General features: G+C 45.9%; 1 protein-coding gene across 4 annotated transcripts in view; it reads right to left on the bottom strand.

Moving 5' to 3' along the window:
- Positions 264-15,175, bottom strand: part of RXRG (retinoid X receptor gamma) — a 198,804-nt gene continuing 183,892 nt past the window's right edge. For 2 of the 4 annotated variants that reach the window (XM_021088737.1, XM_013988076.2), the window contains exons 6-11: positions 11,921-12,081; positions 11,671-11,800; positions 10,192-10,324; positions 8,875-8,966; positions 7,528-7,633; positions 430-728 (exon numbers count right to left, since the gene is read on the bottom strand). In XM_021088737.1, the coding sequence (XP_020944396.1) occupies positions 581-728; positions 7,528-7,633; positions 8,875-8,966; positions 10,192-10,324; positions 11,671-11,800; positions 11,921-12,081 (770 nt within the window). In that variant the 3' untranslated portion in view covers positions 430-580. 4 annotated transcript variants of the gene reach the window in all.

Here is a 15,175-nt window from a genome sequence, read left to right as displayed (position 1 = left end):
CAAAAGGCAGACGAAAACCAAAAAACCAAACTGACTCTGAAAGACAAGGTTTCTTCCTCATTTCTCCAAGGGAGACCCTGGGGCAAAGCAGGCTGTGCCCAGCTTAGACTTGGGGTACCTAACTATGGGATTGTTTCAGGACCCCAGCCTCATTCCCCATCTTGAACCCCTGAGACCTTTCCTCCCACATCTGATATAACTGTCCTGCAGCACAATAACTCACCTCATGGTCCAAGCAGTGCCAATATTACATATATATTACTTTTATTCGTTCACTGGCTTTCCAAGGCAAATGAAAAAATAATTTAAACCAATTATATGTACAGAGGCTTGGTTAGTTTTCCCAAGAACTTCCAGAAAGATCCCCAGTCCCTTAGATAGCAAAGAAGGTCACCTTTGACATCTATACAAAACTCCACCTATAAAAAGTCGTGTATGTAGAAAGATTTCTTTATTATAAGCATCACGTTTGGGGAATGGGAAGGGGTCAGGGTGGGAGGTGGAGGAACGTGTGCAGGATGGGGGTCCACACACACCTGCCCAGGCTGGTCCTCTGTGGGGAGGCTGTGGCTGGTGGGGCTCAGGTGATCTGCAGCGGGGTCTCCAACATCTCCATGAGGAAGGTGTCAATGGGCGTGTCCCCGATGAGCTTGAAGAAGAAAAGGTGCTCCAGGCACTTCAAGCCGATGGAGCGCAGGGCTGGGAGGCGCAGCAGCAGCTTGGCAAACCTGCAGGGAAGCAGGAGACATTAGGAAGGGGAGCGGGGTGGCATGCATAGGGCAGCTGCCTGCAGGATCCTTTGGTCTTCTTGATCAATCTCTGATTAGAAGAAAGAGCCTCAAAGCGGAAACTAAGACAGCTGGAACATCTCTAATCCTGGGAAGCTTCAGAAATAGGCTAGAGGTCTTTTTCAGTTTCCTAAAGGTAGAAGGTGGGTGCTGCGAGCTCTTGGGAAGCTCTTGAATTCTGCGGCCGTGTCCCGGAATTGCCCTCTGCACTTCCATTCGTGGTCGGTGAGAGGAAGCCTGCTTATGTTGACTTGCATCTCCCACCCTAACCAGCTGGTGTTCCTTTCATGCCCTGTGCCCAAGGGCTCCTGGGCAGATGTGCTGAAGCCCTTAGAATAGAGCACACTGCACAGCAGATGCGAAGACTCCACAGATGTATCCACTGGACGAAGGTCTTCATGCACCATGCCCCAGGCACTGCAGGAGGTTCTGGGGTCCAGGACCAGCCCCCGATTTTGAACCAGCAGTTCTCATCTCCTTGCCTCCTTGCCACACCATGCTTTCCTCACACCACAGACACTTTTTTTTTTTTTTTTTGCTTTTTTAAGGCCACACCTGCAGCATATGGAAGTTCCCAGGCTAGGGGTCGAATCAGAGCTACTGCTGCCGGCAACAGCCACAGCCGGAGCAACACAGGATCCAAGCTGCATCTGCGAGCTACACCACAGCTCAGGACAACGCCAGTTCTTTAACCCACTGAGCAAGGCCAGGGATCAAACCCGCAACCTCATAGTTACTAGTCGGATTCATTACTGCTGAACACCAACAGGAACTCCACAGGAACACTTGTTTTAAGCAATGAGACCTCACTGTGTCTCAGTTACCACATTTCTGTGGCCAGTTTATAACCATTTTGTACACCAGCTTCTTAGTCTGTGCTTACCTTCATTTTTAAATTCTATTTATTTAGTTTTTTGCCTGAGAAGTGTGACTTTATTTTTTTTTAATTTTATTGAAATAGAGTTGATTTATAATCTTGTGTTAGTTTCAGGTGTACAGTGAAGTGATTCGGTTATACATACATATGTGCATTTATACATATTCATTTTTAGATTCTTTTCCGTTATAGTTTATTACACGATGTTAAGTAGAGTTCTCTGTGCTGTACAGTAGGACCTTGTTTACCTCTTTTATATGTAGTAGTGTGTATTCGTTAATCACAACCTCCTAATTTATCCCTCCTCCTCCTTTCCCCTTTGGTAACCATAAGTTTGTTTTCTATGTCTGACGATCTATTTCTGTTTTGTAAATAGGTACATTTGTATGCTTTTTTTTAGATTCCACATGTTAAGTGATAGCATATGATATTTGTCTTTCTCTGTCTGACTTACTTTACTTAATAGGATACTCTCTAGCCACTATGGCGAACAGTATGGAGGTTCCTTAAAAAAAAAAAAAAAAGAAAAAAAAAAGAAAAGAAAAGAAAATCGAACCACCATATGATCCACTCCTGGGCATATGTCTGAAGAAAACTCTAATCTGAAAAGACATATACACCCCAGTGTTCACGGAAGCTCTATTTACAATAGCCAAGACATGGAAACAACCTAAACGTCCATTGACAGCTGAACGGATAAAGATGTGGTACATGTATGCAATGGAATACTACTCAACCATAAAAAATGAAATAACACTATTTGCAGCAGCATGGATGTTCTTACCTTTAAATTATACCAGTCTCCATTCCTGAGGTGCCCACAATCTGTTTGGGAAGATAATACCAACACACGAGTGCATGCACACACACTCACACATGCCTCCCACACATGTGTACACACAAGCCTCACCACTCTCACATATACACACACATGCACACAGTTCACTTACACGCTTACCACCCTCACACATGAGCTTGCACATGTTCACACATGTATGTTTTACACACACATTCTTCTCTATTCTCTCCCGCTCTCTCTCTCTCTGTCTTTTTTTTTTAGGGCCGAACCTGCAGCATATGGAAGTTTCCAGGCCAGGGGTCGAATTGGAGCTGCAGCTGCTGGCCTACACCACTACCACAGCAATGCAGGATCTGAGCCGTGTCTATGACCTATATCACAGCTCACAACCAGGCTGGATCCTTAACCCCTGAGTGAAGCGGAGATCAAACCTGAATCCTCGTGGATGCTAGTCAGGTTCATTACTGCTGAGTCACTCCCCTCCTCCATTCTCACCTGCCCTCCCACACTCTCACATACATGCATGTGTATACACACTCTTCTATAACTAAGGACCTTAGCTGTGAGACTCACCAAAGGGAGAGAGACTCGTGTGTGAAGGAATCAGCTTCACACCTACACTCAGGCACCTCGATCTGCCACATTTCCAACCTGTTTCTCTGATCCTTCTTCTCTCAAAATCCTTTTTGCCAATGAAGATCATTTTTAATGTTATTCATGATAATGACTGGAAATCAAACAACTGTACTCACAACTTCCAATAAGAAGTACAAAAGCCGAAATCCTGCTAGTTACTAAGGCCTTAAACCAGCAACTCCCCGTGGGGCTGGATCTTCATTGGATGTCATGACATTATTTCATGCAAAGTTTTCAGATTGGACTTTTAATACCCCTTGAGAATGGGTATAGGTCTATATTCACACTGCACCAAGGTTTAAAGAAATGTGACAAAAAGAAAGAAAGAAAGAAAGAAAGAAAGAAAGAAAGAAAGAAAGAAAGAAAGAAAGAGAAAGAGGCACCACCTCAAAAGGTAAGAATTACTTCCTTACGTGGAAAAATTAAAGGTCTATACCAAAGCCAACACAAACCTTCAAAAATGTTAATGTAAACCTCTGAGTGCATCTGAATAGTATCACTGTGCAGGGAAGAGGCTGTTAGATAAAGAATCAGGAGACTGAACTCCTAATCGTGACTCTGCTGTGAGAGTTTTATAGACTTAGGCAAAGGAAATGGCTTCTCTGTAAAGTGAGAAGTTTGGCCGAGATGAGCTCCAAGGGTGAATTTTTTTCACTCCAGAAAGGCCAAAGTTTTACAACGTGTAAAAAGCTAACCATGCTCTAACACCACTCTTTGCTGGCCTTCCCGGGTTTAGAAGCTGAGGTCAGGACTATAAACACACCCACTAATAGTCAGAGCTGCTACATTCCTCATTCACAGGGTTGGCAGCGAGGGGGACTCGAAGCCTGTGAAAGCACCTGTTCTGCCCGCCCCCCGGCCGGGAGAGAAGGTTGTCGCAAGCTCCGCCCCCTCCTGGGTTTGATCTCTGCTTTTTTGACTGGAGGAAGCAGCACTCACTCACCCCGGAGGTGCACTTCTGAAAAGTCTCCACGGAGGGGCAGCCCTTCACCACTGAGAAAATGGCCTTGGCGGGCCCTTTGTGCCTGCAACTCCTTTAACCACTTTCTGCAAACCAGAGATGACCACCTTCGGCACACTTGCCTGCCTGGTTGAGCCAGGTGACATCCCTGAGGGACCTGCTCAACCTCAGGGTGGTCACCCTCTGTCCAGGCTGTACTGGACACACCTAGGAGTCATGCAGAGGCCAGTCTCTGCAGCCCTCCCTGAACTTCCAGGCTCTGCCTGAGGCCAGGCAACAAGTGTTGGCATCTCTCCCTAATGCCTGGAGGCAGCCCAGACCCCTGGCAGCCGCCTTCCTGGGAAAACAGACAAGTTCCACAGTCTTTAAAGTGATATTCATTAGAAACAATCTAAATATCAACCACGGGGCAATGACTAAATGCATTAGGATTCCTCCACCCTGTGAAATACTACGCGATCTTTGAAAACAAGCATTTTATACTTTTCAACATCTGATAAAATGCCTAAAATAGCTAACAGAGGGAAAAAATACACCAACCTGTATGGCTTCATATCTATAAATACATATTTCTATGTATACATACATTGGTACTTAAAGGTACTATAAAGAAATATACCTCCAAAATTTACAATTAATTTTTATTACTCATTTTATTTTTTAAAAAATATTTTCCTTATTTCCTGCCAAAGCATGCTTGGCTTTTACAATGAGAAAAAAAAAAAGAGAGAGTTTTGTTTCTTTAAGAGATAAACAGCAGTACCTAGAGCCAGTTTCAGGAAAAAGATGAGTATGAGCCTTCTTAGCCCTAATGCCTGGCACACAATATGTGCACACACAAAGAACAGGTGTAAACTATCCTTACAGCTGGGAGACTCGGTGGATATCATCCAGCACAGGGCTTGGGGTCAGCTCCCATTGGCCAGAGGCTGAGCTGATGCTGGTGGCCTGGCCCTGCAGGTTAGGTAAAGCTCTTTCAATCCCTCCCACTACAGCTGGAGGAGAGACTGCCGGTGTCCACCAAAACCCATTCTCCCCTTCTTCCTTGGCATCCAGCAGCATACATTCTCCAGTCTCCTTTGCAGCTGGCTGGCTGGTCCACATGACCAAGTCTTAGCCAATGGAGGAGACTCAAGGGAGGGGGCCCTTTCCAGATCTAGGTGCTGCCCATATAATCTCACCTCCATGCCCCCAGCTTCCCTTCCATCATCAGGATGCAAAACACAATGTGGCTGGGGACGTGGTGGAACCACAAGAAGGAAGGAGGCTGGTCCCTGAGTGATGGTGTGGAAGAGAGTCACTGCTCTAGATTGATGACCCAGGACTGATTTGTGAGAACGAAAGAAACCTGTGGTGTGTTAACTACTGACACTGGGAAGCTGTTGTCACAACTTCCTCTCCCTACCACACAAGGCCTGAACATTTATCGTACCAAGGGGCTGAACCCCATTCACTCAGATGTAGTCATTGCCTCTGATAAAAAACAGAGCTTCTGGCCAATGGATAGATAGCGGCTTATGGTCCAGGAAAAATGGGCTAGTGGAAATTAGACTTCATGGAGGGATAAAAATCATCAATGAGAATAGGGAGCATATATAATTCTAAAAACAAACGGTAGTTCTGTTTTTAGTTTTCTGAGGAACAATCCCACTCTTGGGCATCTATCCAGAGAAAACCACAACTCACAAAGACACATGTACTCCAATGTTCATTTCAGCACTATTTGCAATAGCCAAGACATGGAAACAACCTAAATGTCCAACGACAGAGGAGTGGATCAAGAAGATGTGGAACATATACACAATGGAATATTACTCAGCCATTAAAATAAACGAAATACCAGCATTTTTTGCAACATGGATGGACCTAGAAACTATCATCTAAGTGAAGTCAGCCATACAATGAGACACCAACATCAAATGCTTTCACTGACATGTGGAATCTGAAAAAAGGACAGACTGAACTTCTTTGCAGAACAGATGCCAACTCACAGACATTGAAAAACTTATGGTCTCTGGAGGAGACAGTTTGAGGGGTGGGGGGATGTGCTTGGGTTATGGGATGGAAATCCTGTGAAATCAGATTGTTATGATCATTATACAACTACAGATGTGATAAATTCATTTGAGTAATAAAAAAGACACACACACACAAAAATAAAAAAAATAAAAACAAACTAATGCCTTTAAAGCAGTTTTTTTTTTTTGCAAGTTTCATATCAGTTTTCTGTGAAATTTAAGGATCATATTCTCTCTTTCTCTTTTTTTTTTTTTTTTTTTTAGGGCCACACCCATGGCATATGGAAGTTCCCAGGCTAGGGGTCAAATCGGAGCTGCAACTGCTGCCCTATTCCATAGCCACAGCAAGTGGGATCCACGCTACATCTGAGACCTACACCACAGCTCACAGCAATGCTGGGTCCTTAACCCACTGATGGAGGCCAGGGATTGAACCCAAGTCCTCATGGGTTCTAGCTGGGTTTGTTATTGCTGGGCCACAATGGGAACTCCCATATTCTCTCTTTTTAACTAGCATTAGTAGAAAATGAAAGCTTTTATTTAGCCCTGCTTTGGGGAAAACATTTGAGGGTTGCTTTTTTTTTTTTTTATATTGACTGAGGAAAACTGGTAGATGGCCTCAGACATCCTCTGACCAATGTCTTCTTTTTCAGATAAGGAGCCCAGACCTAGCACTTTGCCAGAGGCTCTGCAGATGGCACCCTCAGGGCCAGTGGTCACTTCTTCCGGTGACCAAAGCCTGTATTTCTATTGCAGGAGGGCTTGCATGGGGACAAAGCAGAAAGCAATGCAGTCACACTAAAAAAGTACAAGCTCTTTGAGATCTAGTAAGCTTGGATTCACATCTCAATCCGTGTACCAGCTCTGTGACTCTGGGCAAGCTCCTTACCTTTTCTGAGCTTTGGCGCCTCTTCAAAAACTAGGGATAAGGATTCCCACAGTCATTTGGTCATTTGCATGTTCACTCCACATTTAAAGACGAATACTATTTGTTTTTGATTTGGGTTTTTTTTTTTTTTTTCTTTTTTCTTTTTAGGAATACATGTGCTGCATACAGAAGTTCCCAGGCTAGGGGTCGAATTAGAGCTACAGCTGCTAACCTACACTACAACTCATAGCAACACCAGATCCTTAGCCGACTGGGCAAGGCCAGGGATCAAATCTGCATCCTCATGGTTACTAGTCGGGTCCATGGTAACGAACCACAACAGGAACTCCCGTGATGAATACTATTTGTTAATTGCAGGTGCCAGAGTGGTGAACTGTAGGTGAGCCAGAGAGACAAGACCTCTAGTTTCACAAAGCCAACTGTTTGAGTAGCTTTGAACTTGTTGTGAAGATTAAATGACATCTGAAAAAACCTAGGCCACATCTGCCTAGTCACCATTCATTCAGGCAAATCAGACCCGCTACTGCTGTTGCTCCTATTATTCCCAGCATTTCCTCACCTGCCCGGTTGTTCTGGATACTTCTGCTTGGTGTAGGCCTCGAGGGTGGCATAAACCTTCTCTCGCAGAGTCTCTACCTCTGAGGGGTTGGACAGACCCTTGGCATCTGAAAAAAAATGGTTGATTTAACCTCTGGTTACACACATCCACTGGACACCCCTCTACAAAGCCGGGACACCTCGCACAGTGGATGAGAGCCATTGCGAAATATATGTGCCCCCAGCCCTCCTATCTGCGTCCAATCCACCCAATACACTCTTGGAGCAAAGGTACCCAAGGCTGACTCTGAGGAAGAGAGTTTTTTTTTATCCAGGCCATTCTAGAAATAGTACCTTCACATGTGTGAGTGCTGACTAAGTGCTAGGCATGGGCTGAGTGAAGAGATGGGGTACAAAAACCAGACAGAGCCACATCCTGCAATAGGTAATTGACTACCTAATTCAGGAGGTGAAGCGTGTCAATCACTAGGTAATTCTGTGTAGTTATCTTTCCTGACCCATAGCAGTACGTGATAAACCTAATCACTTCCTCCTTCTTGAAAGGCTTTTCTTCCCCAGGCCCCCAGGACACCACTCTCTGGTTCTTCCCTGTTTCAGGCTTCTTTGCTGGCTCTTACTTTTCTCCCAAACCTCTAAAGGTCCCTGTGTCTCAGGGCCCAGCCCTCAGACCCCTTCTCTGCTCTCCTGCTACATATGCCCCGGATGAGCTCACGCCATCTCAGAGCCTTGCATGCCAGGCGCAGGGTGACAGCTCTCAAACATTTATCTCTGGTCCTGCTTCTCCTCTGAACTCCAGACTCACATAAACAGTTGCTTCCTGGACAGTCACCCTTGGCCAGGAAGAGTGACTACTCTCCATCTCAGATTCAAATGTCCAAAGACAAAAATCCTGGTTCCTATCCACCTACCCTTAGAGTCCCCTGTCAGTAAATGAACACTTTGTTTTTCCAATTGTTCAGGAAAACAAAACTAAAACTTCTAGGAATTATTTTTATTGCCTCTCTTTCACATCCTCTATGTAATCCATCAGCAAATCCCATTGGCTCTGCTGCCTAAAAAACAGATGCAGAGCCTGACCACTTTTTACCACCTCCTTCGCTACCATCTGGGGCCTTTGGCATCTCCTGTCTCCCCCACTTGCCCCCAAACATGCATACACCGCGCCCATTTGATGCACTTTTCAAGATGGCTCTAGGAGCAGAGGCCATGAAGAGTTGACCCTCTGTCCTCCCAAGGACAGGCTTCCTGGCTGTGTTTTCTCTGTATTGGCTGCATTAGAAGATCAGAAAACATCAGAGAATGGGTGGGGGTGGCTGACTGTGGAGAGGGCTGAGCACCACGTAGTCACCTGGGTTAAATAGCACGATGGCTCGCAGGCACCCCAGCTCCGACTTATCCATCTGCATGTCTTTCATTTTGGAGACCAGCTCAGTCAGGACTCTGCTCATGGGAAACAATGGCAGGTGATGAAAAAATCATCAGTACCAGGCCCAGGGCTGATAAAATGAATACAACCACTATTTTCTATGTAACACCCCCCCGCCCCGCCGCCTCCTTTCCAGACGATGCACAAGGTACTGGGGCACAGAGATGAATAAGATGCAGTCCCTCATCTCAAGGAGTTTAACTGAAGAAACAGACATAGAAACATACAAATCAGCAACACAAACCAATAACTGCCCTGATCAGAGGCCAAGGGAGCAACCAAGGGAGAGGCAGTGAACTTGGAAGGGGGCTAGTAAGGCAGCCTAGAGGGTTTAGAAGTTGGTAGAAATGCACCAGGTGAAGCAGGGCAAGGGCACGGCATGTCTGGAAGAACACGGCAGAGGATGGCAGGGACAGGGGAGAAATCTCCAGGATCATCAAGAGGGTAGAGTCAACTGCAGACCATGTTGGTCTCTGTGTGGAACGAGTTGTGGGAAAAGGCAGGGAAGGAGCAGAGACATCCTAGGAAAACAAGCACAGAGCCCTGGAAGACCATTTATGATGGTGTTGGAAAGGGACCATGGGGCCCTGGCACTGGACAGAAAGACAATTTTCAACCTTCCCCTTCCCAGTTCTCCATCCTGCTACCCTACATCATTCATCTCTATTCATTTCATTCATCTCTTTAAATCACTGTGCTTGATTTGCCTTTTGCATATATAAGGCTACCCCGGAGTCCCAGACTGAGGCCATCGCTGCCTGACTGAGCTGGGTCTGCTCCTGCCACAGGCCTCCCCCAGAGATCCTGGTGCTGAGTCGAGCCAAAACCTCGGCTCATCTTCTCAGACTCCTAAAGTCAGATCCTAAATCCTCATTCCCACCCGGACCCCCTTGGCTAAGCAGCTCCAAACTCCCCACCTTCACCTTCCTGGATAATGTCAACAGTCCAGTCTCTTCCTTGGAAACCCACAGGGATAACGGGTTCTTTCCTCTGCCAGCCTCTGACTGACTCCATCCCCTTCGATCAACATTTCCTTTAATCCCATTCTCATTCCCCAGGTTTCTGTCTTCATGTGCTTCATGGGCTCTGCTTCCATCTAGGTACAGCTACTTAGGGTGTCCATCCTACATCCCAGCACTGCTCACAGGTATGCACATACACACACACAGACACACAGACACACAGACACACACACACACACACACACACACACGAACACTGGCAGCAGAAGAGAGCCACCTGTCAAAGATGGAGCCAACCCCAGCACTGTGGGCACTGCTCCGGTGGACGTGTAAACCCGTGGCCAGGAGGATGCCGTCCTGCACAGAAACCGATCGGTGGGAAAAGGAGGCGATCAGCAATTCATTCCACCCTGCAAGGATAAGAAGGAGGCCTTGAGGGAACCCTGACCACACTCTTGCTTCATTGATAAGCATCCAAGGCATGTATTATTACCCTTTGGAAGAAAAGCAGAATCAGAAATGTAGGGAGGGAGTTCCCTTTGTGGCTCAGTGGTTAACGAACCCGACTAGCATCGATGAGGATGAGGGTTCCAATCCCTGGCCTCCCTCAGTGGCTTAAGGATCTGGTGTTACCATGAGCGGTGGTGTAGGTCGCAGACGTGGCTTGGATCCTGCATTGCCGTGGCTGTAGTGTAGGCCAGCAGCTGTAGATCCAATTCTACCCCTAGCCTGGGAACCTCCATATGCTGTGGATTCAGCCCTAAAAAACAAAAAAGAAAAACCATCTAGGGAGGTAAGGACATTGCGCCAGACAACATCACTAATTAGTGCAGAGACAGAGGATAAGACTGGGTCCCCCGACTTGTGGCTGTATGCATCCCCATTCTCCCCAGCGCAGCCCAGAATGGGAGCTTGAGGACAGGATTCCTTTTCTCCCCAACCTGTCAGCAAATATGGATTGAACACCTGACAGGTAATAGTCACTATGTTAGCGGTCATGGTGGATAAAGCAAGTACACCCTGCAGTCTCTGCCCCCAGGATCTGACAGCTTAGTTTTGTTTCTTTGGCATCGTCTAGTAGCACCCTGGCCGGTATGCAGCTTTCCATCGACACTCAGGGCTCGCTCATTATCTAATAGGAGCGAAATGAGTGGCCTGGCTCCCGGGGCTCGGCCAATCTTCGTGAAATTTCCCTGCTGGCTCAGTGACAAAGAGCAGATTTGGCATATGTCAACTGCAGAGTGTTCCAGAAACGGGAGGCAAGAGAGATGACAGCACATAGAATCTTAAAATAGGAAGGGACCCTGGCACCTGTCTAGGACAAGCCTGAGCAAAAATCCCAGGTTTCCCTTACTTCGCCTGTGAAATGGGAATATCACTATTTTCCGATTTCATAAGAATGATGAGGCTTGGCCTCAAATTGTCTTCAATAAAAATGGCTGCGCTATCTTTGAAAATTAAATGCAAATGATAAGGCCTGGGAAAAATCTGCATGGAAAAAAGAGTCTTACTCCTCCATTTAACAAACAAGGTTTCATGGGGAACAAAAGGCTTAGGGGAGGGCTATCCACATTTAAGAGCCTACGAATAATATAAAAAAGAACAATCTTGCATAGGGTTCTCCTGTCTCAACAAGGTAAACAGCTCGGATGTGTTACAGCGCGATTAGGTTACTTGTTTTCAGATCCCCGGGGTGAGTTCAAAGTGGCAGCCCAAGCCCTTGTCCCAAAAAGAAATGATCCCTGATATTCCTTACCTGCCCGGAGCAGAATGACCTGGTCCTCCAAGGTGAGGTCAGAGAAGTGGGGAATACGCTTGGCCCATTCAACGAGAGTAAAGAGCTGCTTATCAGCAGCGTGGCATATGTTGGTGACAGGGTCATTCGTCTGAAAAAGGAACAAAGTAACTCTGAGGGACAGATTCTGGGATTCAAACATACCCCTTCCTCGTTTCCAACCCCATCCAGGAAATGGAAGTCAGATGGAGATCTAAGACCACATGCGTACCGAATTCTCCATGTTCATGTCACCATAGGATTCCGTCTTTGGTTCAACAGCAAGTTCAGCTTCCAGAATCCTCTCCACAGGCATATCTTCATGGCCACTACTGGCACATTCGGCCTCACTCTCAGCCCTCTCCCGGCTTCTCTGCCTTTCTTCTTGCACAGCTGGCAGGGGCAAGGAGGTACAGACGTTACCATATGCCCAGGACCACAGTGAGAAAGTTAGTTACCTCCCTCAGCCTCTATTTCCCCATCTGTAAAATGGACATCATCATGATATATGAATCAGACTGTTGTAATGGTAACAGATGAAACCAAGAAAGCAGACTATTTGCTTATGCCTGCGCCAGACTATGGGGTTTTTATCCATATTCTTCACGGTTCATTATGGTGACCACTGGAAGAAGTGTGCATTTTAAGCTTTAATAACCTCCGATTCTGCCCTTTCTTTTCATGAACGACTGACTACCTCCTCCCATATCCTTCCTCCACCTGCTACCTCTATTCAACTGTGAGCATGCAATAGTTAAGCAGCAAGCACATTACTCTAAAAACTCCCTCTGTCAGATCCTATGCATCAAGCTTGGCATTCACGTCCCATTAGGTCTGCCCCTAGTGCACCGGCCTGAACACAACATCACCTGATCTGACTTGTCAGGGAAGATCTTCAGGGAGCCGTGTGGGTATTTAGTAAGCAGAAGGGTGGAGGAATGTCACCTGGATGACATTTTAGAATCAGCAGCTGACTTGGGGGGTGGGGAAGGGTATACAGGCAAAGGTGTAGGCTGGAATTACCTCAGCCTCTCAAAACTTAGGGTTTTCATCAAAGAACCCTCTGGGTCTGTGCATTAGGATGTCAGGCAGACCCCATTCCCCCAGTTCTGTCCTCTCCACTGGGAGAGCAGTCTCTTGGGTTAGTTTCCATCCTCCTGAAAGTTCCAGTTTCCATCTTCTTATTCCCAGTGTCAAGAAGCAGAATGCAATACAAGTACCCATTTTTCTAATCCCAAGAAGCAAGAAAATTACACTCTAAGTGGGTGGCTAACCTGGACCTCAGTGACAGCCACTCCATCAGCAACTTTGACCTCTCCTCTGCTCTCCCTTCCACCCCATCGTCTGCTCTCCCAGGCACCTCCCACTCTCTGAGGACATAAGGAGCCACAGAGGCTGCAGAATGAACTGGGACCGGATGCTGGACATCTAGTTTGTCACGCGAGTGATATTATTGATCTCTCAAAGTAGGTCAGGGAAGGGTCTGACAGCACAAACACGGCTGACGTGCCACAGCCTCTAGTCAAGGAAGTCTCCTGATGAGAATGATATTTAGGGGTTGGGAGGGAGGGAGGGGAGGAAGGAAGGAGTGGAGAAAGAAAGGGGAGAAAGATTAGAGCAGGGGAATAAGAAAAAGAAGAATCAGAAGAGAAAGGGAACAGAGAGGAGAAAATAGAACAAACATGTACCTTGGAGTCAAAGAAAACTTACTCCAAGTGGGCCCGCATCAGACATAGTACTCAGCCTATGAAGCCTTTTTCCCTGTATGTAAAGTGGTGATTATCATACTGAGATTGGTTTGTGAAGTTTACATAAGTCATTATTTAAAAGTTCGAAAAAAGTTAGCATTTTCCCTCCCCTTGGTCTCTTTTTCTCCTCTTCTCTGCTCTGGTCCTCTCTCCAGCCCCTCTTTTGACCTCTCCCTCGCTCTCCTTATTTCTCATCCTCCCTCATTCTTTCTTTCCGTCCAGTCCATTAGTCTTCATTCACTGACAGCATACAGAAACTCTCACATGTGTTTTTATTATCGGTTGAATTTGCCAGTTAAAGTTGAATGCTTCTCATATTAGTTTTTTTAAAGGTAGGTTAATGGGCTTCTATTTGTCTTGATTTGAAGAGATGGGGAAAAGCAAACTAAGTTAAATTCCTTTTGTGGTCTTCAATTGATTTCTTCTACAGATTTGTAACACTCAAGGAAAATCACCTTCAAGCTTCAAAGAAAATAACCTTGGCCTTGGGGAATTAGAGTCTAATTCCAATTTTGCCATTAATTGAGTGATCCTTTGCTAGTCACTTCTTCTTTTTGTGCCATAAATCTTATTGTCATAAATGAGGTGTCGTTGCTGGGGAAAATCTTCCAAAGGGCAGACGTTTTGAGCTACTGCTTCTACAGACGTCAGGGGACATTCAGGGGACGGTGGAGTCTCAAATAGGATGACAACAGTATTTTGTCCATTAATCCAACATATATTTATCATGATATATGGAAACAGCTAATACTGATGGAGCTTTCTGTGTTAGAATTATGCTCAACATTTTACATAGATTATACCTCGTGTAACCACCACAAAAAACTTCTGAAGTACTATGAACCACATAGAAGTGAAGTAACTTGCCTAAGGTCACAGAGCTAGAAAATGGTGAAGCCAGCATGGAGACCCAGACTGGCTGCCTCCTGAGCCCACCTCTAACCCCCTCCAAGGCTTTGGGCTGGTTGGGTTAATAAACTCACAGGTCAAATGCTGTCCACAAATTGTCTCAAAAATAACCCATTCTCTAACTACCCCAACCACATTATATGACCAAAAATCATGGAAAAAGACTTCCCCAGAATCCCTAAGGATTATCTGATGGCCCGGAGGGGAGAGGGTCCCCATCCTACAGCAGCTCTGCATTAGCTTGCTGTGTAAGCTTAGGCAAGACCCCAGCCTCTGAGAATCTCTGTTTCTTTTTGCAGAAAATGAATATGTTCCATCAGAGAATAGCAAAGTCCGTTCCAGCTTCATTATGTACCCTGGCCCCAGGCAGGTGAATTCTGACCCCATCCCAATTTTATCTCTTTCTATCTGTCCAGCTCTGTAAGAGCGTAAACTCCATAGTATCACTCAGTTACATGTGCCGGGATTTTACCATTCCTGTCCTCAAGAAGGTGTCCAAACTTAGCCCCAAATTCTGTAAATCAAAGCCAGAAATGATAGTGGTGAAGGAAAGGCTGTCCAATAACCTTTTACAAGCGACCCTTCCTATAGTGAGACTAGGAATTGATTCATTTCTTTGCCTTCTCTTTCTCAGGGCAAGAGGTATCAATCAATTTCTTCAGCAATTTCTCAATGGGCCTTCCCCCCACCCCCTCCTAATCTTTATTACTCAGCTTTCCACCACTCTTGTTTCTTCACATTATTCTTTTAAATGCAGGAGACAAGACTGGACCCAATTTTCTATTAAATAATCAGAATAGGGAGTTCCCATTGTGGCGCAGCAGAAATGA

Source organism: Sus scrofa, chromosome 4, assembly GCF_000003025.6.
Source record: "Sus scrofa isolate TJ Tabasco breed Duroc chromosome 4, Sscrofa11.1, whole genome shotgun sequence".
In the NCBI taxonomy this organism is placed as follows: domain Eukaryota; kingdom Metazoa; phylum Chordata; class Mammalia; order Artiodactyla; family Suidae; genus Sus; species Sus scrofa.
This window is presented reverse-complemented; position numbering and strand designations above follow the sequence as displayed.